Below are 27,364 nucleotides of genomic sequence, written 5' to 3' on the forward strand. Positions count from 1 at the left end.
CACAACACATACAATCTCAATATTGCTGTCCTATTTTTCTTCATCTGAAAAAAAAAAAATAAAGGCTCTAATTGCTGAGCTATCAAATTCAAAGAGCCAAAATCTACAAGCAACTACCCATTTAAAAAGTCGATTAAATTTTCATTTCATTTTAACTATTATAAATTTGATGTTATATAAAGAGAATTTTAAGAATGTATTTAAGTAGAAAATTAAAAAATTAATGGTTAAATATTATTTTTAAAATTTAAGGAAAATAATTATTAATTTAATTTTAAAATTAATATTTAATTTCTTAAAAGATATAAATATTATTATTTCGTCCTTTTTATTTGTCGCAGAAGACTAAAGGATATTAGCTTTTTATTTTTTTAATTTTATCTTTTATATTCATTAAATACAATTAATATTTATATAAAAAATAATTAATTAAAATAAAAAATAATTTAATTAATTATTAATACATTTTTATAAAAATAAAGTTAAATTATTTAATTTAACTCAGAAGTAAAAATAAATTCAAAAGTTAATATTTTTTTTTCTAAGTATCAAAAATAATATTAATAAAAAATTAAAAATTTTAAGGATAATAATTATTCATTATTAATCAAACATCTCTTAATAATTATTAAATTAGATATTTATATTTAAATTATATATTTATTATAAATACTTTAATTAATTTTATATAAATTTTAATATAAATATTTAATTTAATAACTATTAAATTTATTTTTATATAAAAATAAATTTATTTCTTTTTTAATTTTAAAAATTAAACTTATATTAAATATACCAAATCCTAATATTGATTTAGATTAACAAAAACCTTTTTACTAATAAAATTTATTAAAAGCACAAAAAAATATATTTTTTTTGTATTCAACATTTTATTAATATAGTTTTTTTTTTTCTCAAGTATTAGCGTAATTCAATATATATATTAATTAAAATATTTTGGCTTATACTTGGATAGCGTGGGCGCCTAGGCGGAGGGGCAGTTCACGATATAACTTTCCTGAATGCGAATAGCTGAAACTAGTATACAGACCTCGTTAATGGGAGCTTTGGGCGGTGGCAATGGCGGCTTTTGGGCGTGGAACTGGGAACTGAAACATCGGAAGCCATATAATTGTCGAAGTAACGGATCCAAATCCTCTGATGCGGTGGTCGGAGGTGGCTACCACTTCCCTTTGAAGCAAGCCGTCACGGCGGGTTCACTCGCTCTCACCGGAGACACAATCGCCCAAGTGAGAGAGCGCTGGAGAAACAACGAACGCTCAAAACGACGCACTATCCTCCCTTCTCATCATGAAAATAACGATGACGAGGTCAGCGTTAAGTTCAGTCCTTTTTCTAATTTTTATGTAAAATTTTAATATTTAAATTTATACTTAAAAAAAAAATCTAGTGGCTTACAGTTCATCTTGTTCAAGATTTGGAGCATGCATGTGAAATATGTTCATGTAATTAGCTAAGAAAGATACAAGAACAAAGAGGATAAAAAATTGTTCTTGATGAGACGAGGAAGAATGAGCTCTCCAGTCGTGGTGCATATTAGCAACCATTAGCTTAGCACTACAGGTGAAGGTAGAAACAAAAAATAAACTTGATGGAAAATAATATTTATGAAATTCCTCACCATGTCAAGGATTCTTATTCTTAACATCTCATTCCAAAACCCCTAAATTGAATCAACACAAAGTTGTCACAGTGTATGTTGCGCCATTGCTCACCAAACATAGCAAAATGCGCAATTTTGTTGAGTGGGTTTACTTATATAATAAGTCGATTCACAACTGTATTACTAATGTAAATGACAAATAATTACTTGCAAATCACTCTCTCTCTCTCTCTCTCTCTCTCTCTCTATATATATATATATATATACACAGAACTCATAGTCAGTTAACCTCAACACTAGATGGCTATGCCCCTGAAACCTTCTTGATGCATTCAGGAAATGGCAAAATTCTGATTTTTCTATGTTGTTGCTTTGCCGACATAGTGCTTACAGCTTCTACGTCTGGATTTTGACCAACTTCTTTTCCTTAGCATCCTGTATGGGACATCCTTTTGAACCATGATTGGCTTCGTGCATTGCGGATGACTTCTTATGGGTTTCTTTTTTATGGACCTGGTTCTTATGCATGGTATCAATATCTTGATTATTGTTTGCCTAAGCAGTCAGCGAAGAATCTGATGTTAAAGGTACTTCCACTTTTGGATTTTTTCACATTCAACTTATTATACCTGCAGTAATTTGACACATTAAGGACTAGCTTCTTTGGGGGAGAAAATCATACATTTCATTTCCTTTCAGGTTTTGTTGAATCAAATAGTGCTTGGTCCATCTGTTATTGCTGTTGTCTTTGCATGGAACAATTTATGGCAAGGGAAGATTTCGCAGCTTCCAGGGAAGTACCAAAAGGATGCTCTTCCCACGCTGCTTTATGGTAAAGAATTCCTCCAATCAAACTTTTGTTGGCTTGCGTTTTTATTTATTTTAATGTTCATCTGGCATCAATGCAGGATTTAGATTCTGGATCCCAGTCAGTGCATTGAATTTTTGGTACGTCTGCCTAACTACCTCTCTTTTTCCTTTCTAAAACATACAATAAATCCCTCATACATCATGTTTTTTGCCTTCTTGAATTTTTGGGGCTATGGCAAAAGAAGTCTTACTCTATCTCAAAACACTTGAATTTAGAACATAATAGTGATGAGAATAATCATTTAATTTAAATCTCAAAATGAAACAGAACAGGTATAACACCTTTGAAGGTGGTTTTATATCATGTACCAGATTATCTAAATCCATGCATCCATATACAACTGTTACTTAAGACCACAAAAATAATGTCTTGTAATTTGTTTGAAGTTCCCAAAAATATTGACATAGGTTTGGAATGACCACAGAATATTTCATCAGCTAATTTTCCTACTTGCACCAGCTGCAGGAAAACATAGATATGATATATGCTTAGCATGATGGATTTTGCATCATGAAAAATGCTTCAATAAATTATTTCAATTCAAGTGACAAAGCTTTCACTAAAATTATAGTTATGAAGTCTCTGTTTCATGGCTTAAAACCTTGTGCATGTGAAAGAATCTTGACACATTAGGCAAATTTGAAGATCTCGTTGTTAATATTCTCTGGTTTATGGTCACCTTTGTCTGAGTGGACGTGGTTAAGACATTATATTCAGTGGTAAGCTTAGACAATGAGGATGATTACTGGGTAATTGCTCTTGTTTCCTATGATGAATAAGAATGTTATTTAATTAGAATTGCAACATCATAGTTATCATTATTTTTTTCTTTCCCTCATCCCTCAATAAATTTTGTGATCTAACTATTTTCGGCTTTCAAGTGATTCCAAAGTATTCCTTTGAAACAATTTTTTCAGGATAAGCTATTGAAGCCGATTAATTTGGACTTGGGTAGTTTGGTTGCTTAATATTATGCCCTAGGCTCATAAACCTCAGCTTATCAATAAAATGGTCAAGGATTATGGTGCAATATTGGTTTTGAAAAACTTTAGAATATCCATCAGTTATGAAAAGATGACAAATTCTGTCAATTTCAGAATTGAACTTTAGAACATCAACCAATTATGTAAATTCCACTTCATTACTAGGTCTTTGTTCTTAGTTTGGTTGATCAAGATAATTGACAGGATAAGTCATAGCATTACATTCAGATTCACTTGACTAACTATTACTTAGGATATGGCTCTCTAGCATAAACTTTCATCACTTTATTCTTAATGATTAGTGGTACTACATGACTAGATGGAGTACATGCTTACGCCCTGTGTTTGGCATTTTTGTAGGGTGGTCCCACTTCAAGCTCGTGTAGCTTTCATGTCCATGGGGTCTATATTTTGGAACTTCTGCTTATCATCAACAATGAGCAAGTAGATTCATCTGCTTTGGTATTAGCAATGTCTACTTTTTAACATGAAGTGTATTTTTATATCCATTTCATTCTACTGGCTCTGAGCTTAATTAGTTTTGGTGAACTTTCATAAAGATACCATTCATTACACTTGCCATCATATATGAATCTCTTTAGTTATTTATTTATTTTGGTGATTCTATGAGTTGCCATTTGCATATATTGATAATTAGTTTCATTTGTTGAAAACATTGCTGTACTCGTGAGCTACTGGGTTTATAGGCTGGAATACTTTGGCTGATGGCATTCATAAAATCTAAACCAATAATTTTTAATTATGGCGGTTTGTGTGGGATGGGGATACAGCATCTGCCAAGATAAGACCCCAAGAAAAAAAAAAATTGCCATCCTCGTTACAACATCTGTGGATAACAATTTTAAAACTTGCAATGAGCGACTCAGATGTCACACCTATCAAAACCACATCTACGCTGATGCAACTTGCAAGAGTGAAAATAGTGAACTAGAATATTTATTTTGTAAAATATCTTTTTTTTTTCTTTTTTATTGATCACTAGGATTTCGTTTAATCATATATACACAGTCGAATTTTCAATAGGAATTTTACATTACTTGGAGGAGTAGATCTTCCTGAATTGTTCAATTACTTGTAGGTGTAGGCGAATTAGTAGCAATATCAACTGAACCGATCATTTATCTTTGTTGGAGATTGTCTCTGGAAGTTTAAAAGTAGGAGGCTTATCAACACCCCTCTGTGAGTACTCCCTCCATTTTCTTGCTGCCGCAGCAGCTCTGCTAGCTCTCTCTTTCACTTCCTCCTCTGCGGCAAATATCATATCAGCTTGAATTAGTTTGAGGAATACACTCACATTTGGGTCCACACAATCCCAGAATGGCTGCAATTTTGGACATGACATAATCCCACAATTCAAATTTCAAACATGACATCAAATTTCTAAGAGACAAACTCAGTTAACTTGAATACACCAAAGTATTACCATTTTATAGAAATCAATTAATTCCTCTTATAATCAACTCAAATACGTTTGGATGTAAACTCGATAATTGATATGAACAAAATTTTCAACTCAAGTAACCATCATGCCTTTACCTGATTTTTTGTAGTCTTTTGGCTCACCCCAAATATTAGCCCAGTATGATTCAGTTTTATTGGAATCTTTCTGCTTCATGATCCTTATTTTAGCTTGCTCCTGCAAGAATAGTTAGTATTGAGAACCTTCGGCTGCAATCACGTCATTTTACTTCAAGTTAACATGTTGATTATGCATATGTCTAAGTGTGAAATATCACATGTTAATTTGGAAAATGATGCACTGTAAACTTGGATCCTAAAGTCTTAATAAGCCCCCAAGTTATTATCCAAAATTGTATTGTGACCTTTAGATTCAATTTAATCCCTGAACTATCCACATTTTAGTGAATTGCATAGTTCAATTTGGGGCTTGAGTTGCTCGAGTTCAGTCAGTCACAATTGCAATTTTTCCATCTCCAATTTCATCATGCAACTTTAGTTACCTCCACAATTGGTCAATATTGCTGCAATTTGGTGATGAGATTGATAGAATGTCGTGTGTGAAATCAAAATTGGGTGATGAAATTGGAACAAACTTGAAGTTAAGAAAACGGTCTAAAGTCGAGCCTTCTGTTGAGTAACTAATTGTAAAATTTATCCTAAGGAGTAAGAGTTCCTACCAGGACTTTTGCTTGCCTTTTTTCCCATCGGGAATTTGCCTGATCACACAAATAATTTAAAATTAGTTACGACAGGTATGTGAATAATGTTAAATAAAATGAAATAGAGTAGCAGGACCAGTTAGATGATTTTATCCTTAATGGTTGACCTTTTACTCCATTGATAAAGCTGTTTCTCTTTGTTAAGTGATGAGAATGAGATTCTTAGTAATGCCAAAAGAAAATAGTAACGAAAAGTGAAAATATAGTCTATATTGGTACCTATCTTACCATTCTGAAAACATCTACTGATGCTGACCCCATCCCTGAAAGCATTAGTCCAACCTGATCATCATTCAAAACAGCCTGAGTTTTAATTCTAAAAACCCAGGAAATAGATTATCATGTCCATGCCATAGCTATTTCCTATTTTTCATAGAATTAACATTATCTTATAATAAAAATCAGAAATGTATTATCTCATCCACATTATATGCCACTAGCCAATCCCAAAAAATTGGAATTTTTCTATCTTTGTAGCTTAAAAACTTAAAAACACAATTGTATTAGATCAAAAAGCTGGATATTTAACATAAGTGTGCCTTACATTCACTCTTTCTACTCTGCGCATTTCATCCTCAAGCAAAGACAGTTGTGCAGCAGAAGTCCAATGGATACAATCAACTGGGCTGCAGGACAGCAAATTATGGATTATATCACTCAAAACCTCAAGCATGAAAACTCAAAATTACTTCGAACAGTACACTGTATACCTGGACTACTTTGCAAGATTTTAAAAGCTGTACTAGCAAGCATGAAAAGTGAAAATTGGTGTGATAGAATTGCTTCGAACAAATATGTGGTCGATTGGTTCAGCTGAAAAAGGGATGGAAATCAAGAGAAGATGGGAATGCTCATTCCATTTTCAATGTTTGGAAAAGAGATTGCATTAAGGGTTAATGAGATAACCCATATGGGATAATCTCTATTCCCTCATTTCCCTTAATCTTCCTAGCCTAGAGGGGATAGACCTTGACTAGTGGCAACCCTCCACATCGCAATCCAATTTGAAAAATAAAGTAATAATTACAAAAGCCCCTAAGGTTTTGCATGAAACATAGCTTTTGTTCTAAATTTGCTCCCTATACTGAAGTGAACCAAAATAGCTACAAGGGAATTAAAAACACATTATTTATCAAACTAAACACAGATATTGGTAATTGTGTTTTTCTTGCTTCAGAGCTTGAATTAAATGAATCAATAACAATATAATCAAAACATGCACAAGAGTTTGTATTGTTTACAAGCACAACATCTTCTGTATGAACTACATCCATGAAGAAGAATGAAAGAAAATTACCAACTGTTAATTGCTTGTTGCACTAATTCAGGGTTTCCACATTGGCTATATACTCTGGCTCTTCCAAAGTCTTCCTCAATTCCAAATACATCAGGGGCCAAATTGACACAATTTTTGCAGCCTGCAAAATATCAGGATATTATGGTTCAACTCTCTTTAAGGCCCTGTATTATTACGAATCAAGCTTCCATAAATGCTCATCTTCCAGCTTTTAGTTTTTCAAAAAAATGAAATCCAATGGTAGCAATGGTGTTGGAATCCCTCAATTAGTACATTAGCTGTAAATTAGAATGTGTTAAAATTCCTTAATTAATGCATTAGCTATAAATTAGAATGTAAATTAGTAATATTAGGGATATTTGTATTTATTAGCTTTTATTTTCTTTCCTATTAAGGCTATAGCCTTTGTATATAAATTTGAATCATTGTAACACTGTGAAATACATCAAGAAATTCTTCAATTCTCTCTAATCTCAACATGGTATTAGAGCCTTAGCCATTTTATCTGCCTTTTTTTTTTATTTTTTTGCAGAGAGAAAACAGTGAGAAATAGTTAAGGTTTGTGTGGGTAAGCCTTGAAAGCGGGTCTATTGAGGGAGGTAGTTGTCACCGCCCTTTAGGAAGGAAGAGAACCTCGTCGCCAGTCCTCGCCTGGATTCTCGACTCCATCCGGTGAGCTGCATGATCCCACACGCAGACAGAAGGTTTCCACCTTGTGTACATGCGCCGGGGAGTGAGCCTGTTCCTGGTCAGTTTTTCTGGCCACACTTTTTTTTTTTTTGACGACATCCTTAGTGCACCGCGCCTCTGCCCAGCCCATTCCTATCTCTTGTAGTTGAAGGGAAAATGACTACTACAACTGAAAATTCCTCATTAATTATTAGCCCCGTAAAGCTTGATGGGATAAATTACTTTGCATGGTCTAGTTCGTGTCTCCTTTTTATTCAAGCTAGAGGGTTGCAAGGTTATCTTACTGGAGATAAGCAAAAACTAGAAAAGTCTGCTTCTACCTACAGTCAATGGGAGTCAGAAAATTCTCTTATCATGTCATGGCTTATCAATTCCATGCAACCACATATAGCTCGTGGGTATTTACTGTTAAATAGTGCAACTGCCATTTGGAGTGTAGTTTGTCAGACCTATTCTCAAGTTGGGAACGATACACAAGTGTATGAGCTTCGAAACAAGGTTCATGGTATGAAACAGGGTGAGCTAACTATTGCTCAATATTATGCAGAATTGAGTGGTCTATGGTATGAACTGGACTTTTACCAGGACTTTCAGGCCTCTTGTCCTAAAGATGCTGTTAAATTTCAGAAGTTGGTTGAGAAAGAGCGGATCTATGATTTTCTTGCTGGGTTGAATATGGAATATGATCAAATTAGAGTCCAAGTGCTTGTGAAGGATCCTTTACCTACCTTAACACAGACATATTCTTATGTTCAGCAGGAAGAGAGCAGGAGGAGTGCCATTATTCATTCTATGTTTATTGATAAGGCAGGGCTAGTTGCTAATTCCTCACATGAACAGTCACATGGTTCATCAGATAAAGATCAACAACATTGTGACTATTATGGAAAAAACCGGCATACTAAGGAACACTGTTGGAAATTGCATGGACACTCTATTACAGGGCGTGAAGGAAAAAGGATGGGCCTTACTAGACCACAAGCTAATGTATCTGAGGCTGTGAATCTGTCTGAACATACTACCACCACTGAGATGTTTTCCAATGAAGAAGTACAGACTCTAAGGCGTTCACTATCACAACTTGAATCGCAATCCACCACAGTTGCCTCTTCTAATTTCGTCAACTCAGGTAATGCTTTTCTTGCCAATCTTAATAATTCTTTTTGGGTTATAGATTCTGGAGCAAACAAGCATATGACAGATTCTTCAAATAAATTCATATTCTATTCTCCATGTTCAGGAAAAAAAAAAGTCTGCACTGCGGATGGATCCTTATCTAGTGTTTCTGGAACAGGTTCTCTTAAATGCACCCCTAATATAAGTCTTAGTTCTGTTTTACATATGCCTAGCTTTCCTATTAACCTCTTGTCTGTCAGTTCAATCACAAAAGCTCTAAACTGCAAAATTGAATTTTTCCCAACTCACTGTTTATTTAAGGAATTGACGACAGGGAGAATGATTGGCAATGGTAAACTAAAAGATGGGCTATATCTCTTAAATGATTATGTTAGCCAGGCCATGCTGGGGCAATCTATGGGTGTTGAGAAACAAATTATCATGTGGCATAGGAGACTAGGACATCCTTCATTTACTATGTTAGAAAAACTTTATCCTTTTCTGTTTAAATAATGCAAAACTGAATTGTTAGTATATGATACTTGTGAGTTAGCTAAACATACTAGACAATATTATCCTGCAATAAATAATAAGGCTTCAGTTCCTTTTATGACTATCCATTCTGATGTATGGGGGCCTACTCAAACTGTGTCTTTATCGGGTTACAAATGGTTTGTGACTTTTATTGATTGTTGCAGTAGGTTAACTTGGGTATATTTGATGAAAGGAAAAAAATGAAGTTTTCTCTTGTTTCCAGCAGTTCCATAAAATGATTAGTACACAGTTTGATGTTCATGTTAAAATATTGAGAACTGATAATGGTACAGAATATATGAATAGAGTCTTTCAGGAGTATTTGAAAGCACATGGGATTTTACATCAGACTTGTTGTGTTAATACTAGTTCATAAAATGGGGTATCTGAGAGAAAAAATAGACACTTACTTGAGGTTGCTAGGTCTCTTATATTTACCATGAATGTTCCTAAACCTTACTGGGGGATGCTATTCTTTTTGCTGCATATCTTATTAACAGGATGCCTCTTCAGACATTGGAGTTTAAGAGTCCTTTAGAGGTTTTGCAGGGTAAAAATTCATATACCGTTCCTCCAAAAGTATTTGGTTGTGTTTGCTTTGTTCATAAGCTTAATAGTGGAAAATTAGAACCCCAAGCCCTGAAATGTGTTTTTGTTGGTTATTCTAGCACTCAGAAGGGATATAGGTATAGGTGTTATCATCCTCCTTCACGAAAATATTTTGTGAGTATGGACGTTACCTTCAGGGAATCTGAATCTTATTTCCATCCACTTCTTCAAAGGGAGCATAAAAAGGAAGAGGTGTATTTTTCTTCATCCTCATCCTCTCCCAACCTTCAATTTCAGGGGAAAAATATGGGTTTAGAGCCTATAACTAACAATGAAACTTAGGGAGAGTAACCTAAATCTCGAGAAAGACTGAAAAGGCCAGATTTGAGAACATATACTCGACGAAATAAGACAGATAGAGCCATCGAGCCATCAATCGGAATAGAGCCATCAACCGGAATCCCTGGATTCAATTCCTAGACATCTTGAGGTATGTGATGAGTCTCCTTTGGCTCCTGATGAGTCTAATTTTGATTCTCAATTTGTTCTTCTTTCTTCTGATAATGATCTTGATATTCCTATTGCTCTCCGGAAAGGTGTTAGGACCTGTAATAAATATCCCATTTCTAATTTCATCTCCTATAATTCTCTGTCTCCATCCTACAGAGTCTTTCTACTGTCTGTTTCCTCTGTCTCTCTCCCACAGGATTGGAAGAAAGCTTGCCTCCATCCAAAATGGAGGGCAGTTATGGTGGAGGAGATGAAAACTTTGGAAAAGAATGAGACATGGGAATTGGTTACTCTCCCATTGGAAAAGAAGCTAGTTGGATGCAAGTGGGTGTTCACTGTGAAGCATAGAGCAGATGGTTCAATTGAGAGGTATAAGGCCAGACTGGTAGCAAAAGGCTTCACACAGACGTACAGAGTAGATTATTAAGAGACCTTTGCTCCTGTTGCTAAAATGAATACCATCAGAATTCTGTTGTCATGTGCAACGAATCTTGAGTGGGGCTTATAGCAATTTGACGTTAAAAATGTCTTTTTACATGGTGACCTAGAAGAAGAAATATATATAGAAATTCCTCCAGGGTTTGAGGATGAGAAGACCAGAGGAAAAGTTTGCAGATTGAAAAAGGCTTTGTATAGTCTAAAACAGTCACCTAGAGCATGGTTTGATAGGTTCAGTAAAGCGATGATCTCATTTGGATACTGCCAAAGCAATGCTGATCATACCTTGTTTATGAGGCATTGTACAGGCAAAATCACACTACTTATTGTCTATGTGGATTATATTGTGGTAACTAGTGACGATAAGGAAGAAATGACTCTTTTAAAGGAGCGTTTAGCACAGGAGTTTGAAATCAAAGATTTGGGAAGGCTCAAGTATTTTCTTGGAATAGAGGTTGCCAGATCATATAAGGGAATCTTTATTTCTCAAAGAAAGTATATCTTGGATCTGTTGAAAGAAACAGGAATGTTGGGCTGTAAACCGACAGAGTCTCCTATTGAGGCCAATCATAAATTGCAAGCTGGAGTTAGAAAATCAGTGGATTTGGGGAGATATCAGAGCTTGGTTGGCAAATTAATTTATCTTTCGCACACTAGACCAGACATAACATATGCAGTTGGTCTAGTGAGTCAGTATATGCATGATCCTCGTAAATCACATTTGGAGGTTGTTTTCCACATCTTGTAATACCTAAAATCTACACCTGGGAAATGACTTCTTTTCTCAAAGCATGGTCACCTTCAGATTAAATCATTTACAGATGTAGAATGGGCTGAGTCTCTTAATAATAGGAGATCAACATCAGGATACTGCATCTTTGTTGGTGGTAATCTAGTCACCTGGAGAAGTAAGAAGCAAAATGTGACAGCTAGATCCAGTGCAGAAGTCGAATTCAGGGCAATGGCTAAAGGTATCTGTGAGTTATTGTGATTACGGAAGTTGATGGAAGAATTAAAATTGTTTGAAGCTAATGGTTTGTTTTTGTTTTGTGATAACAAAGCTGCAATCAGTATAGTTCATAATCCAATTCAGCATGATCGGACCAAACATATAGAGATTGATAGACACTTCATAAAAGAAAAAATTGTGGATGATTCCTTAAGTGTCTCTTACGTAGGTTCAAAAGATCAATTAGAGATGTGTTCACTAAGGGGTTAAGTTGTAAGGTGTTTCATACCCTCATTTGTAAGTTGGACATGTGCAATATACATGAACCAACTTGAGGGGGAATGTTGGAATCCCTTAATTAATGCATTAGCTATAAATTTAACACAAATTAGAATGTGTTAAAATCTCTTAATTAGTACATTAACTGTAAATTAGAATGTAAATAAGTGATATTACGGATATTTATATTTATTAGCTTTTATTTTCTTTCCTATTAAGACTATTGCCTTTTGTGTATAAATTTGAATCATTGTAACACTATGAAATACATCAAGAAATTCTTCAATTCTCTATAATCTCAACAAATAGAATGAACAATTTTTCAATAGCACATCAACTGATTAAAAGTTTGACTCCTTTGAGGCTGGAATTGCAGCATCATATGCCTCTATAAGATCAATTTTGTAAAACCAGGCAGATATAAATACCATACTTCCCAATTTTGTAAACCAAAAATATTATCATATTCAACTATAAGTGCAAGTTCATTCATACCTATGCAACTAAACTCATCGACAAATGCGTGATCCTTGGGGCTAGAATCATCCAAGAAAGGATTAATTGCCGTCAATGCATAGCCATGAATTTCATCATAAACCATGCGTTGCAATGGGTCACTGAGCACCTACAATGCAATATAATCAAATATATATTAAAATGACAATAATCTAATCAATAACATTGAGTCGCTGCTGTAGCCAATTGTAACAACAAGAAAAAGAGGAGAAACCCACCGCATAGACCTCATTAATGAACATGCAGAAATTTGTGGTTTCAGGGTCATTCCCACTCAAGTCTGGATGACATTCTCTCATGCAATTATAATAGGCTTGCTTAATCTGCTTCGGTGTGGCATCTGGAAGCTATAAAAATAAACAAATTAAAATTTAAATTAACACCATGCATAAAGATCCTGAAATCGCAAATGAGCACCCAAAAATCAATTTTTATATAATTACCAGACCCAGAACAGCATAATAGTCATCGGCCACCGGCGGCGATTCATTAGTTGCAACCCTGTGTCTGCCAAAGCCTGATGATGATCTTCGCTTCCAATTCCAACTCCAAGGAGTAGCGGTGTTGGTCTTTGGAAGCAATCTTGAACCAATTTTAATCAATGGGTTTTGAATCTTAAGAACATCCGTGCACACAGAAGACAGCAATTGAGTCATTTTTCTTTTAATTTAATTTAATTTTAATTATTGCTGCTGCTAAATCGATGCATGCAATTCCTCCTTTTTCGGATAGCTAGAGACTGGAGAGCGGAGAGCTTGGATTTTTATTTTTATTTTTTAATTTTATTAAAATTGGTGGGATATTTTAATTTTGAGGGTGGAGAAATTTTGGCGTAGAAGGCAGAAATGCTGACATGGCAAATTGACAGCCATATGTGAATTGCTAGAATCTAGACGAACCTACATGAATCTGGCTGGGCTCGGACTGCTCGGTTCGGGGCAACCGATAAAAATCCGGATCCGAAACCTTTGTTACTGTCTGTACTTTTGTTTTTTTTATGAACATTATTTTTTAAGAGGGTAAATTATAATTTTAATTAATTATAAAATTATCTATATATTTTATAAAATATCTTTAAATGTTATAATTATCTATATATAAATATTTATATTTTTATAATTAATAAACATATGAAATTAATTTATAAATAGTTATAATTAGTAAAGTATGAATTTCTTTATATTCTTATTAATTACAAATTTATCTTTATATATATTCTTATTAATTACAAATTTATCTTTATATTTTAATAATATAATATAATATAATATAACACATAAATACAATATAATAATTACATACAATTAAAAATTATGATTTATTTTTTAAAATTAATTATTAACTGCAAAAATATGTAATTTATAAACTTTTAATTTATAAAATTAAACAATTAAATAATTAAAATTTTTAATTGTGTCAATAAGGATTATTTTATTAATAAATCAAAATTTTATGAATTATTTTATTTCATATTGAAATTAAAGGTATTTTGATATTTGTTTTAATTAATATTAATTTAGAGGGAAAATTGGACTAAATATTAATTTATATGTTTATTAAAATATTGATAATTAAATGAGTAGCTTTTAAAAATATATGGATTAATCTATAAATTTTATTAAATTTCAATAATTAATATTTAATTTTTACTAAATTTTAAGAAGTAAATTATTTAATATATAATTTGTTGATATTTTTAAGACTTGACAGTAATTCTAGCAGTAGAATTAATTTATTTATTTATTAAAAGGTTAAAATTAAATATATATATATATAACTTTAAAAATACAAATTAATATATAAATTTTATTAAATATCATTGGCTAAATTATTATTTACACTTTTTAAAATTATAAAAATCATCAGTCAACATTTTAAAAAAAAAAATTCATAAGTAAATGTCTCCCTAGTTTTTTGTACAATTTTTTTGTACAATTCACAAGTAAATGTCTCCCAAATTCATAAGTACAATTTTTTTCAGATCTATAAAATATTGAATTCATGAAGTCTCAAAGGAAATCATTGTAAAAAATAAAATTATATAACGAATAAAGATATTAATAATATACAATTATTAATTACTTCTAGTTCTAGAGTGTATATTTAAAATTATTACCTATAATTGTTTTGAATTTTATGATTAAATAAATTAAAATATATATTCATATATTTATTTTTATTTAATAAATACTATATTAATATTACTAATTTTCATGTATCTTTACTTTCATTTTTAATAAAATATATTTAGAAATAAAAATCAATTTCAAATTCATATGATTAAATTAAATTAACATAAATATTTAAAATTTATATGTAAAATAAATGAATTTTGTTGTGCGTGTGAGAGTTTAAAGAAGAAAAATCTTAAAAAGATAATTACACACTAAAATTGAGTAGACAAGGAAGAGACAGGAAGAAAAATAAAAGGAAAAGATTTTAGAAGATGAAAATACAGAAAATTGTGTTTGTGTGAGAGTGTGTGTGTGTGTGTGTGTCAGTGGGAGAAAGAAAAGGAAAAGAGAGTTTGTACAGAGCAGTTACCCTCCCTCAGTTCCTTAGGCTTTGGGTCCTCAGCTTCTTCTTCTTCATCATCATCATCATCAAACCCAGCAATCACACATAGCTCCATCGCAAGATGACCCACTGAGGCTTCACCCTCTCAGCTTCTATATGGATTCCGATAAGGTCATTTATAGCTTTTCCAACTTCCCCACCTTCTCTCATTTTGCTTTCTTTCTGAATTTGGGTTACCTTCGGTATGAGTTTCTGTTTCCATATGCTTAGTTGGTGACTGGATCTTGTTTGATCTAGCTTTTCTTTCTTTATTTTCTACTCTAATTCAAGTGATCTTTTTTACCTCCATTTACTCGTTTTTGTGTTGACAGAGATCTTCATCTTCAGATTGGCTTTTCTGGTTAAGACTAAGAAAATTCTGAAGTTGTTTGCTTCTTAGAAGAGTACAAAGAAAAAAGTTTCTGTCTCGGATAAGATAAATGGAAAAAGATAAATTAAGGGAATTAAAAATTGGGATAAACCCAGAGTGTAAAGTTAAAAAATTCAGTTCACTTCAGCTTCAGCTGATGATTTTATTTTGCTGGGTTTTTTTCAGTGAATCCAAAGAATTATATCTTTGTGTCCTTTATTTGCCAAACTGTTCTAGTTTAGGTGTGTTCTTTTTATCCCTATTTGAACCTCTTACAATAGGTATAGCTCAGTTTTGGTTCTCTCTCTCTCTCTCTCTCTCTCTCTCTCTCTCGTTCTTGTATGTTGAATCTCTATAATCTTGTTATATTGTTTGATCTTTGGTTCCTTTCTAAAGTCTCTCTACCTCTCTCTCTCCAAGATATAGAGAGAGGGTGGGGGCCGGGGGGCGTGGCCTGTTGAGTGGGTGAACCTTTTTATATTTTTCTTATACTTTAAGTGAATTGTCCTTGAACCAATTGTAGTTTGCTTCTGGCAGTGAATGTCCTATGGTTCTATGTCAAACAATTTATAAGTCTCTTATTTGCAATGCTAAGCTTTTTATGGAATTTTATGCTTTCTTGTAACTTCTGCTTACTTAATTTGCTTTCTCCATGACAAGTAATCCTTGTTCTTTGCCTTTCTTCAATGTCTTATGCTAGACACTTCTTTATTCTTCTGGTATTTTCTTCTTTAAAATATAAACTTTTATCAGAAATATTCATTATTGCATGTATTGATCAGCTGTTCTAAATGTTGTTTCCCTTATTAAATATCGTACTTGACAAATATTTATCTTCCCCACTAATGTAGAGTTCTATTAAGTGGTTGCTAAAATTAGCAAGCCATAAGAGTAGAGACATGCATTTTCTTGGTTTTTTCATTAGATGTGCTGGTGGGCAGACTGCCTAATGAAGAATGTTTCAACCTATGATACTAGAAAAACATTATACTCATTATCTTGGCAATCAAGTGAGGTGGAATCTTCTATAGTTGCCTGATTATTGTCTATTACAGGTTGTTGCAGGTGTCTCTTGGATCATGTTTCTCATGTTGGACCAAGTGTCCTAATCATTGATTGAACCATACTATGTGCTTTTATTAACTCGATATGTTGTTGCTATCAACTGCAGGAAATGACATCTGCAGAAGTTGATGGGAATGATGCAGTTACAGGCCATATCATTTCCACTACCATTGGAGGCAAGAATGGGGAGCCCAAACAAGTGAGGCCTTCTTACTCCCTTGTGGCTTTTGATTTAACAAAAACTGTACTTCAGCTCTTCTAGTTGATTTTTATAGCATTGGATGGAGCACTATTTTCTGCATGACAATGCACCTCAATTATTGATTTCATCTTCGTTCCTCCATAATGTTTTTTCTTATGTTTATCTTTCTCTTTCATGGTTGCTTGCAGACCATCAGTTACATGGCTGAGCGAGTTGTAGGCACTGGATCATTCGGAATTGTTTTTCAGGTTTGGATATTATCAGAACTAAGACTTTGTTTAATGGGAAATATTTTATCGAACATACTTTACTAGAAACATTTTCTAGTGTCTGACACACATAGGGAAACTACCAAAGCACTAATGAAACTCGGATAAATGACTATTTAGTTATTATGTTTTACCATTATTAACATGTTCATCCCTCTATTTTGAAAAATAGAATAAAATGTCTCAGTTTTGCTTCCGTCACCTGTAAGCCCCATTTGTTCATTTTAACCGTTAATCATAGTGTAAAAGACTAAAATACCCTTGTGATGCCCTGCCTTTATGTGTGATCCAACTGCACCACCATTAACAAGAGCAACCATTCTCACGGGTTCAGATCTGCATCAACAACAAAGCCCACAGTTTTTTAAAGGAAGTATTTCAGAGGCTGGGTTTGATAAGCTTAGTGTTTATTGTCGGAAGGATTTGGTTAATGGAGGGAAGAAGGGTGGGTTGAGAAGGGATTGGTGGTGGAAATAGGACAACAGTGGTGATTCAGATTCAGTGAGAGTGAAGGATTATGTGATGGAGTGGATAGGGAGTGAGATTAAGAAGGAGAGACCCAAAAGGGAATGAATTGCCTCTCCTAGCTCTGTTGAAAACAATCCATTGAGAACTAAAAGCTTGACGATTGAGCCAAAGAAGAAGCATGAGAAAAGATTGGAATGGTTTGCATCTTTAGATGAGGAAAAGAACGCAAAACAAGGAGAATAGAAAGCTCAGAGAGTGGTGGAGGGAAGAATGGAGCCTATAAAGAAGAAGAAGAAGAAGAAGAAGAAGAAGAAGAAGAAAAGAGGACTTAATTCAAGTAATGGCAGAGACTGATGGTGATAGAATGATGATGATGAGGTAGTACAAGAGAGAGAGAAGAGGAAGAGCAAGAGCAAGAGCGAGAGCAAGAGTAGCAGAGGCAACATTGATTGGTGGTTGGGCGGATAGAGTAGCGAATTGAGAAATGGGTGGAGAAATAGCCAAGATTGGGCAAGTGGAGAGATACTGAAGGGTGGTGGTGTTAGTAGCATGCCTAGTACGAGAGGAACTGTTTGTTATATTGCTCCAAAGTATTGCAGTGGTGGCTTATTATCAGAGAAGTGTGATGTCTATAGCTTTGGTGTTCTACTTCTTGTTGTGGTTTCTTGTCGATTATCTCTGCTGTCTGCAAGTACCTGCCTCACCAATTTCTGAATTTGAGTGGGTTAATTTGATATCTTGGGCTAGGCTAGGCAACTTGCATATAATGGGAAACTTTTGAATTATCTTGATCCTTTAATACATTCATTGGATACAGATCAGGCATTGCTTTGCATCACAATTGCCCTACTATGTTTGCTGAGATCTCTAACCAAGTGGCCTGCATTGAAAGAAATTGAGGGAGAGAGACGAAAAGCAGAAGATAGGGCAAGGAGAGGGGAAAGGAGCCGCGGGGGGTGGGGTGTGGTGTGGTGGGGAGGCGGGAGAGAGAGAGAGGGCAGGGGTGTTAGAGAGAGAGAAATGGGGGAGGGGGCCAGAGACTTGTTTGACTAATGGAATATGCTAGAATATACTTTAGAAAATGAAACGGACCAAAGTGTTTGACAAAAGCAAAACTGAGGGACTCTTTACTATGTTTTTCAAAATAGAAGGATGAAAGTGTTAATAATGGCAAAACAAAGAGACCAAATAGTAATTTACTCGTGAAACTTTCATAAACTTATGAAAATGGAAAGAACCTGCATGGAAATGAAATAAGCACATAACCACTAGTCCACCAACCATAGCCAACTGTTGCCAACCTGTTGTTGGCCACCACAGTTGTGTAATTTTCTTTTCTAGTGAACTGTAAATGGAAAAATATGGATTTTTTTTAAATGTCGAAAGATTCCAAAGTCTTTTACAGTTGGAAAAAAAAAAAAATTTCCCCCCAATATACTCCAAACATCAAAAAATAACTTTCTATTGATTTTCTGTATTACAACTGAACAATGAAAAATCATTCACTTTCTCATGAAAGAAATTTTATCCATCAATCCTCTGATATAATCCTTCTGTAGGCGAAATGCTTGGAAACTGGAGAGACAGTGGCTATAAAGAAAGTGTTACAGGACAGGCGGTATAAAAATCGTGAGCTGCAATTGATGCGGTTGATGGATCACCCAAATGTGGTTTCCCTGAAGCATTGTTTTTTCTCCACAACAAGTAAAGATGAGCTTTTCCTGAATTTGGTCATGGAATATGTTCCTGAAACAATGTACAGGGTTTTGAAGCACTATAGTAGTATAAACCAACGGATGCCACTCATCTATGTGAAACTCTATACATACCAAGTATAAACAATTGTTTTCTTTGACTTTATTTCCCTTATTTCTACTTGAATCTTGATTGTATTTTGGAAAATGCATCTCAGATGTTTAGGGGTTTGGCATATATCCATACTGTTCCTGGAGTTTGCCACAGAGATGTAAAGCCTCAAAATCTTTTGGTATGTACTTTTTTAGTCATGTTTTTGTAACTCGAAGGTTGTCTACTGTATCTTATATGCATGTTTTGCAGGTTGATCCCCTCACTCACCAGGTTAAGCTTTGTGACTTTGGAAGTGCTAAAGTCTTGGTATGTCGTCCCCTACTTGCAGTTTATTCTTGCTTCTTCTAAGTGTGTCATTATGAGAGCAATTGGTGCCTTAAAGTGGCATACAATATGTGAATTAGAGCTATAAATTAAGTGGAGCTCCTGAATGCTTGCTTCTAGCTATTGACAATTCAAGATTTGATGTGTTGGCATCAACTTATTACAAGTGAAGACCAATGATAATGCATCTTGAGTCATTTGTAGGACACACTGACTTTGAAGGGAAATAATGGCATAATGTGCCATGGTTTTCTAACATTTTGTCATACTGCAGAATTAAATAAAGTATTAATTAGTTTAGTATAACTTTTTATGCTATGTGTCGTGCTACTTATTTACAAGCTGGATCCATTAGTAGTTATATCTATTTTTTTGTTATGTTTTACACATGATTATAGTCATGTATGCATGCAACTAAGTATATACATGTATGCATGCAACTAAGTATATATTTATAATCTCCTCATCGGACACAATCTAATTTAAATGTTATTTGAGTCTTGATATCATCTTTGTTTTGTTCATTAATATTGACAATGGCAGTAGATTTTTAGCTATCTTGCTTCATGCTAATTTGATAGAATTAGACAAACCCTCTGTATTGAAAGTCCATAAGGAACTTTGCTACCCTGATTTTTTATACAACAATTTTAGCTTGAGATTTGCTTCATTATTTTTTTTCTCAATTAAAATTAATTGATTTTCTTGCAATCATTCATCTTTTTTGTGTTAAATATATTAAAATTAAGTGAAATTTAGATTTCATTTGTACCTTTCAGAAGTGATATTTAATGTTTTCCTAGTAAAATCGGAAGTTGTTTCTTAAATCTTAATTTTAAAGTTTCTGTTATTTTCACTGAAACCACAAGTAATGCAGGAAACCACAGGGTAACAAAGTTAAAAAAGGCCTAACCTTATGGGGTTTGCATAACTTCTAAATTTTGTAGGAGTGCCTAAGTTATTATTTACAGTACTTCTGTTATTTATTTATTTTTGCCATTAGGTCCAGGGTGAAGCAAACATATCATATATATGTTCTCGTTATTATCGGGCTCCAGAACTCATATTTGGTGCAACAGAATATAATACTTCGATTGATATTTGGTCAGCTGGTTGTGTATTGGCTGAGCTTCTTCTGGGCCAGGTTGTTGACTTTAATTGCATTTTATGTGCTGCAGTTATCAATCGGTTATGGTAATCTATTCCTTCGATCATTTTGTTTACTCAATATTTCTAAATCTTTTCTTAGCCATTGTTTCATGGGGAAAATGCTGTAGATCAACTTGTTGAGATCATCAAGGTGAAGTCTTATTGCCTATGTTGATTTTACTGATGTACATGCAATTTTTCAAGTCGTTTAATCATTTCTCAACTGCTCTCTAGTAGGTTCTTGGTACTCCAACACGAGAAGAAATTCGATGCATGAATCCAAATTATACGGATTTTAGATTCCCACAGATTAAAGCTCATCCTTGGCACAAGGTTTATACTTCACTGTGCCTTTTTTAATATGGATCTTGTGAAATAGTTTCTTAGAGTTTGATGCCTGGAAGGGCAGAGAAAAAAATTATGCTTATAGTGGGGCACAACATATAAGCGCTTGCTATTAGCAGACATGCTAGTATTTGGTCCTCAACATGAATTTAAATTTAGTGCTAATTGGTATAATTGCAAGTGCTCAACGTGTATCAGCATAAAATTGTCTTTTTTATGCAATGTAGGAGAAATAATGACCATGTGCTACTAAATGGCTTAGTAGGGGTTTTTTCTCTTCAATAGTTTAATAGGTTGACTTGAACCCATAAAGGCAGAGAAAAAAAATATTTTCTCATATGTTATACCTTGTAGTGAGAAAATTATAAGTGAATGATATTAGCAGGCATACTAGTATTCTGTCTTTGATGTAACTTCAAATACAGCAGTGACTTATCAGTGCTTCTCTCTCAGCAGGTATGGTGATAGCATGGTTGTAACTCAATGGTGACTAAACTTAAATAGACCGTACTTCTTGCATCCATTTGGAATGTATAGTCTGTAGCTAAAAATAAACATGCAAAACATGCTTCTTACATTCGATATGCAAGGGAATAAATTCAAACTTGGGTCAACCTTCTTTGGTGAATGTGTTACTGTTGTATATAATATTGGTCCAAGCTGTATACATGGAAAATATAGTGATTGTAAGGGTTTTCCTTACTGTGTATAAGCCAATCTATTATTGTAGATTGTGGGATCTTGTGTCCAAGTTTATATTTTTGTTTAATTTATTGGGATTTTTATGTTCAGATTTTCCACAAACGGATGCCTCCTGAAGCAATTGACCTTGCTTCTCGGCTTCTTCAATATTCACCTAGTCTTCGTTGCACTGCAGTAAGTCGAACTTCTTTTTTAATGCTCTATATTGGTCCCAAGATAGAGTTTGTTTTCACAAGAAATCAGAACTTATCACTTGCCAATAAAGACTTTGATAAGAGCTGGGTCATCATCACACCTGATGCTGTCATCAGAGCTGCAGCTTGTCATCCACTGTTGCAATTTGGAATTCCCATATTAGTCTATTTTCCCAGTTTCTCTTAAGCATATGATGATAGTCTGTCACTTGGTTGACCTCTCTTTCTGTTTCTGATACCTCAGCTTGAAGCTTGTGCACATTCTTTCTTTGATGAGCTACGTGAGCCTAATGCCCGCCTTCCAAATGGTCGGCCATTGCCGCATCTTTTCAACTTCAAACAGGAAGTATGTTTCCAATTTAATTTATTTGTTGAACTATGCACTACAGTAGAATTATCCTGGCATATGCAAAACATCCATCATGCATTTTTCTGACCATGCTGCGTATGATATCTCCTTATGGGATTCTATAAATAAATGGAAGCAATTCCACAATATACTGCACCTTTAGTTTGACCCAAGATGATCAAAATGATTTTTTTTTTCAGAGTTTATGCTGATCATATTTGTAACAGTCTTCTGGCCACTGATATGATTTATTTAAGTGAACCATCAAAAAAACCTGCACATTTCTATGATATTTGTAAACCATTCATGGTTGAACTGCGCAATTGCCTGGTTTTTATCCCTTTTTAACCATCTGAGGATTTATGCCCCTATACTCACTAGCCCAGCTTGCAAGCTACCTGGTTCTGTTAGTTGGGATGGTATGGGTTTACAAATGCTGGACTTTTTCTTGTTTATTATTGTTTTTTTATCTTTCTTTTTTTTTTTGAAAAAAAAGTGTATTATCTTTCTTGTTAATATGCATAGAAGAAGCCTTTTTTTTTTTTTTAAATAATTTTTTGCCATGATATTCTCATTCCTTCTAAATACCCACAAATGATCAAGTTCCTAGATTGGTTGATGTTTTTCCTAGTCTTAATCAACAGAATCAACAGGACCATGCGCATCTATTTGAGATTTTATTTTATCATTAAACCTTTGTGATTGAATGATGGTGTCTTCCCTTTTAGTAATTCTTGTCATGATGGTCTTTGATTGTTAATTGACCCATAATTCTTTCCATTTTCTCTCATTCTTGTTCCAGCTGTCAGGAGCTTCACCTGAATTGATCAACAGGCTCATACCTGAACATGTGAGGAGGCAGAGTGGTCTCAGCTTGCCGCATCCAGCTGGTTCTTAAATGTAAAGTAATTGAACGAGGACTCTCCTTTTCTGCTAGTGGACATATGAAGAAAATTACTGTTTTCTGGATAATATAACAAGTACTCCGGGCCTGCCTCAACTGTGGACTTCCTCTGCTTGCCGAGACTGCTCACCAGCCCTTTTGGCATAACCTGGAATATGATGATTCTGTCAACTTTCGTTTGAGCTTAAACACACTATTGTCTTGCTTCTGTACTTTGCTCCTATGACAAATATCTAGAAAGCTAGGAGCATAAAAAGACGATGCATTTTGTGTCTGGCTATTTAGGGGGTACAAAAGTCCAGCAGGAATTCAAGGTTTCATTGTAGTATGGCATGTTTCATTGAAAGCATGAGGTTGTTTTTATGGAACTGATTGATGCGAATTACATATTACAATTCAAGGTTAATACTTCTTTCCCTCCAACCTTTTTAGGTACTTCATAATTGATTTTGGGCTTAGGTTAATTACAGCTTTCAGATTGAAAGAAACCATACCTCTACAGTGGAATGGAAAGAAAATTCATTGAATCCTCTTTCCATGCCAAGATTCAACAAAAGAATTCCTTTCTTTACATAAACCACACGCATAACCAAGTCATCTCCAATTAATTTCCATTCCCATCATGATAAAGCCTCTGTATGCTTAGATATCGTGACAAGGAATCATAAAAAGTTCTCCACTATTAACACTGTCATCTTGAATCTGATACTCTTCTTCTTTTGTCGCTTGTGGGATTTCTTTGTGAGAAAGTGATTTCCCTATTGAATCTTGAGGGATTACTAACGTGGAAGCACCCTGCAATTGTCACGGCCAGACTTCTTGTAGCTCATGAGATTGGTTAAAATGAATTTTACCTAAACTGTTGCTGATAGAAAATCTTCCCCCACCAAATTAGATTGATGAGTTTAGACTAGACGTGGCAAAGTTCATCCAAACTCATTTGGCAGTCTACATCCACCCTTTATAAAAATGGTGTAGGTTATGAATAAGGATTTTATATTTTAAATGAGTATTAAATGGATTACAAATCACTAAATCCATTAATAAACAGATGAGATTTGGTTTGATGTATTAAACATTCATTAAAATTTTATAGTTATAGCTACTTTTATACCAATTTCCTCCCACCACTGTGATGGCCATTATACCACCATCATCATGTCATCACCTTTCCTTCACCACACTCCCACCGTCCCCTCCACTACTAACCTGTTGCCTGTGCTGCCACCACCACCGCCACATTTCTTATTTATTCTTACACTAAACTTCATCAAAATCGAGAACGAAATGAAACGTATATGAGGCACCTTATATTTGAGACTGTCCTTGTGCTACTTTAGAGATCTGTATTTTTTTAAGGAGAAAAAACAAAATGAAATGAACATTGAACGTAGGGAAAAAATCCATCAAAACGTACACAATCCATATCTTAGATTCTATTAACTAGATAAATGTCGAATGTTTAATTCATTCAAAACCCAACACTTATACAACGTTGGTAGGGTATCATGCAATATAATGCAATCAAATTTTATATTAAATTTTAATAAAAAATTGATTGCATTTCATTACATTCTACCAAATTTAATAGAGCAATGTCCATGTAAACCCAAAACAAGAGTGTAAATTAAAGTCTCTGTTAGTAAAAGTAAAATCACTTGCTTTCTCAATTTCTCAACAAGACTCAGTGGTGGATTCCTTCTGCTTATCTTGTGTAGAGGTCACTTGATGAGTGAGACTTTCAGGTTCACTGCCCAAAATCACTCCCTGCTTTTGCATATAAACCCATTTGTCTTGTAACAAGTAAAAGAAGACAATTAAAGATACCTCAATAATGAAAAATGTAGTCCAAAGTCTTATGCTTTTGTATGTCTTTTGATGGTAAGCCTGTAATCCTGTGTACACATTGATAATTCCAAGGAGAGATGCAGTAGTTCCAAGTATCCAGTGCAAAAAGAACCATATACTTCTTGCTTTTGATCCTCTGCAAAGAAAATATGCATTTAACTCAAAATCTTAGCACACTGTAGATCAGAGGAACAGAGCCTCATAGATCAACCAGAAAGATAAATATTTAGAGCTGCTTTGGTGTTGCAGGCATGAATGACCGAACAAATGTTTAGACCTTAAAATGGAACTTGGCAATAAGCCCTAGGTTACATTTAGGCGGAGCTTATTGTTTAATTAGCTGTGTTTTTGTATCTGAGAGTTTGTGCACCTCATACCATAGCCCGTGCCAAATAATACAACCATTGAATTACCTTTCCTTTTTTATAGTAACATGTGGATCTCATTATAATCAATGGTTCAATCTATCTGTTGTATAGACAATGATTGCATGCCAAATGGGTCTTAGTGTTTACCTATGTGGGCGTAGCAACCCAATAAAGGCTTGCAACCACACAATACCATAGAGTGCTACCCCTATTCTTTGATGATGATTATTGAAGGCATTGTTGAAGTATTTTATAGACATCGCTGCTCCTGCTGTAGCCAGAAGTACGGACAGCATCTGCTAATTAAGAATTTGATTACGTTAAAAATCATTGTAGTAATAAAAAAGAAAATAATCATCTGCTGATCAAGAATTTAATTGCTCCTATTAACTATGCTTTTTCACATTTGTGTTTGATATAAAGCCTTTATTGCAGTTGTGATCAGTGCTAGTGCTAGTGCTGCAAATACCTAACTTCATAATTGTGCTTAATTATAAACAATTTAAGCCCGTAAAGCTAAATATGGACTGCCTATCAACTATAAATCTGTCATAATCCGTCGTCTTTGCTTGCTTCTGAAGATATCACGAAATTAACAGCAAATTGGGTTATCATCATTATGAGACCAAGTGGGCATCAGCCTCTAATAAACAAATTCCTAAGCTTTTAGTGATTTCCTTCTGCAACTCTGTGGAATGAGAGTGAGAAATTAACTAGCTACAAGCTGATCTAATGATATGGAATGTTAGACAACGTCAAGAAATAAAAGAAAGAAGAAAAGAAAAACCTGCCTGTGAAATAGAATGAAGATAGAAAAGAATCTTGAGCCTTTTCCCACATTCCTCTCTGTGTGACATTCTGATGATGAGTATTCCAACAGGCGTCAGGAAACCCATTGATATCCAGAGGAGAATTCCATGGACTGTAATCTCAAACACCAGCTTAGAACTTGGCTGTTTTGTTAATTGTCACCAAATACAAGTCAGCTTCAATTAAACATCTCTAACAATTGTAAAACTTAAAGAAAATTTGATAGATAGAGAGCAGAAAAAAAATGGAATAAGCCAAAGTTTATGCAGAGTGTTACTCATCTCTAAGACTATGAGGTTATGAATTTGAATTCTAGTTGGATCATAATCAACCCAAAAAAAGAAAGAAAAGAAAAGAAAAATACCACTATTGTGTGGTTGCCTGTGGTTTCAACATTCTCTGGAGAAGAGGAGACAGGAAGAAGGAAGCTTGCATAGATGGTGAAAGAAAACAGTTTCTGCAGAACTGGCATTCTTTTTTGCATAGAGGTGCAGCTCAAGACTTTCTGCAAGTGCTTCTCGTTTCTTATGCGATATTGACACTACTGAGTTGCATCTGCATTTGCATTCTTGAAGTGCTTCAATATTTCCTGCTTCTCTCTCTCTCAGAGAATATCACAATAGCGCTTCCTTGGTCTCTACTTGTACGCCAGACACAAAAACACCAACACTTCAATAATTTCTGGTCCAAGAACAAGAAGGTTTTTTTAAAGCAGTAATGCTCAAAAGCTAAAGCTTAGTTTCCTTTTTTTTTTTCTAAAGGAAAATAAAGTAATATTTTTATTTTAATAAATTACAGTGGGCGTTGCACGGAGGTTGATGACTTTAGTTGAGAGGAAATGAGTAAGAAAGCGTAGGGAATGGGTATGGATTGCCGTTTCAACCAAGTGGGGTTCACAAACTTTCTGACAGGTGGAATTTGCAAGGTGGGAATTCAGAGAAAAAGCAAGGCCAGATTTCAGTAGGGTTGGAAACAAGTTTGAATTGGAAACGGGGTTTTTGGCAGATTGCACTACCAAAGCTTTATCCTTTGCTTCCCACTGCCATATCACATGCTTCTGGTACTATGCTTCCAT

At 34.2% G+C, this 27,364-nt stretch overlaps 4 protein-coding genes across 7 annotated transcripts; 2 read left to right on the top strand and 2 right to left on the bottom strand.

Moving 5' to 3' along the window:
• The first annotated feature begins 959 nt into the window (after positions 1–959).
• Positions 960–4,091, top strand: LOC110663470 (uncharacterized). Its single transcript, XM_058137806.1, has 5 exons — positions 960–1,331; positions 2,056–2,211; positions 2,324–2,456; positions 2,533–2,572; positions 3,839–4,091. Exons 1-5 carry the CDS (start codon positions 1,023–1,025, stop codon positions 3,924–3,926), a joined length of 726 nt encoding a protein of 241 aa, XP_057993789.1. The 5' UTR covers positions 960–1,022; the 3' UTR covers positions 3,927–4,091.
• A 343-nt stretch (positions 4,092–4,434) lies between these two features.
• Positions 4,435–13,330, bottom strand: LOC110663473 (chaperone protein dnaJ C76, chloroplastic). The gene is made up of 9 exons (XM_021822788.2): positions 13,001–13,330; positions 12,776–12,904; positions 12,537–12,666; positions 6,977–7,097; positions 6,224–6,305; positions 5,908–5,961; positions 5,638–5,676; positions 5,036–5,135; positions 4,435–4,744 (listed from the first exon to the last, which is right to left on the bottom strand). Exons 1-9 carry the CDS (start codon positions 13,211–13,213, stop codon positions 4,614–4,616), a joined length of 999 nt encoding a protein of 332 aa, XP_021678480.2. The 5' UTR covers positions 13,214–13,330; the 3' UTR covers positions 4,435–4,613.
• A 1,618-nt stretch (positions 13,331–14,948) lies between these two features.
• LOC110663472 (shaggy-related protein kinase zeta) lies at positions 14,949–23,669 on the top strand. 4 transcript variants are annotated; one of them, XM_058138717.1, is made up of 12 exons: positions 14,949–15,245; positions 16,655–16,747; positions 16,939–16,998; positions 19,047–19,319; positions 19,400–19,474; positions 19,546–19,602; positions 20,630–20,764; positions 20,870–20,920; positions 21,007–21,102; positions 21,907–21,990; positions 22,255–22,356; positions 23,162–23,669. In XM_058138717.1, the coding sequence occupies exons 1-12, from the start codon at positions 15,231–15,233 to the stop codon at positions 23,255–23,257; spliced, it is 1,137 nt and encodes a 378-aa protein (XP_057994700.1). In that variant the 5' UTR covers positions 14,949–15,230; the 3' UTR covers positions 23,258–23,669. The 4 variants fall into 4 exon arrangements, with proteins under 4 accessions (XP_057994700.1, XP_021678477.2, XP_021678479.2 ...); XM_021822785.2 differs by having other exon boundaries at positions 14,961–15,245; positions 20,624–20,764; XM_021822787.2 differs by having other exon boundaries at positions 14,999–15,245; positions 19,047–19,298; positions 20,624–20,764.
• Positions 23,670–24,677: 1,008 nt separating this feature from the next.
• On the bottom strand, positions 24,678–27,250 carry LOC110663475 (cytochrome b561 domain-containing protein At4g18260). The gene is made up of 4 exons (XM_021822789.2): positions 26,654–27,250; positions 26,271–26,432; positions 25,627–25,775; positions 24,678–25,247 (listed from the first exon to the last, which is right to left on the bottom strand). The coding sequence occupies exons 1-4, from the start codon at positions 26,771–26,773 to the stop codon at positions 24,938–24,940; spliced, it is 741 nt and encodes a 246-aa protein (XP_021678481.1). The 5' UTR covers positions 26,774–27,250; the 3' UTR covers positions 24,678–24,937.
• Positions 27,251–27,364: the final 114 nt, after the last annotated feature.

This window comes from Hevea brasiliensis, chromosome 16, assembly GCF_030052815.1.
Source record: "Hevea brasiliensis isolate MT/VB/25A 57/8 chromosome 16, ASM3005281v1, whole genome shotgun sequence".
Classification (NCBI taxonomy): Eukaryota; Viridiplantae; Streptophyta; class Magnoliopsida; order Malpighiales; family Euphorbiaceae; genus Hevea; species Hevea brasiliensis.

Excerpts from the sequence above, each read along its gene's own strand:
- LOC110663475 (XM_021822789.2), bottom strand. The coding sequence starts at position 26,773 with ATGCAAAAAAGAATGCCAGTTCTGCAGAAACTGTTTTCTTTCACCATC. Across the intron at positions 26,433-26,653 it reads CAGGCAACCACACAATAGTG|CCAAGTTCTAAGCTGGTGTT; the intron begins GTATTTTTCTTT and ends TTAACAAAACAG. Across the intron at positions 25,776-26,270 it reads ATCTTCATTCTATTTCACAG|ATGCTGTCCGTACTTCTGGC; the intron begins GCAGGTTTTTCT and ends CTTAATTAGCAG.
- LOC110663472 (XM_021822785.2), top strand. Across the intron at positions 21,103-21,906 it reads AAGCTCATCCTTGGCACAAG|ATTTTCCACAAACGGATGCC; the intron begins GTTTATACTTCA and ends TTTTATGTTCAG. Across the intron at positions 22,357-23,161 it reads TTTTCAACTTCAAACAGGAA|CTGTCAGGAGCTTCACCTGA; the intron begins GTATGTTTCCAA and ends TTCTTGTTCCAG.
- LOC110663470 (XM_058137806.1), top strand. The coding sequence starts at position 1,023 with ATGCGAATAGCTGAAACTAGTATACAGACCTCGTTAATGGGAGCTTTG. Across the intron at positions 2,212-2,323 it reads CGAAGAATCTGATGTTAAAG|GTTTTGTTGAATCAAATAGT; the intron begins GTACTTCCACTT and ends ATTTCCTTTCAG. Across the intron at positions 2,457-2,532 it reads TCTTCCCACGCTGCTTTATG|GATTTAGATTCTGGATCCCA; the intron begins GTAAAGAATTCC and ends GCATCAATGCAG.
- LOC110663473 (XM_021822788.2), bottom strand. The coding sequence starts at position 13,213 with ATGACTCAATTGCTGTCTTCTGTGTGCACGGATGTTCTTAAGATTCAA. Across the intron at positions 12,905-13,000 it reads ATTATGCTGTTCTGGGTCTG|CTTCCAGATGCCACACCGAA; the intron begins GTAATTATATAA and ends TTATTTTTATAG. Across the intron at positions 6,306-6,976 it reads CAACAAGCAATTAACAGTTG|CCCAGTTGATTGTATCCATT; the intron begins GTAATTTTCTTT and ends GCTGTCCTGCAG.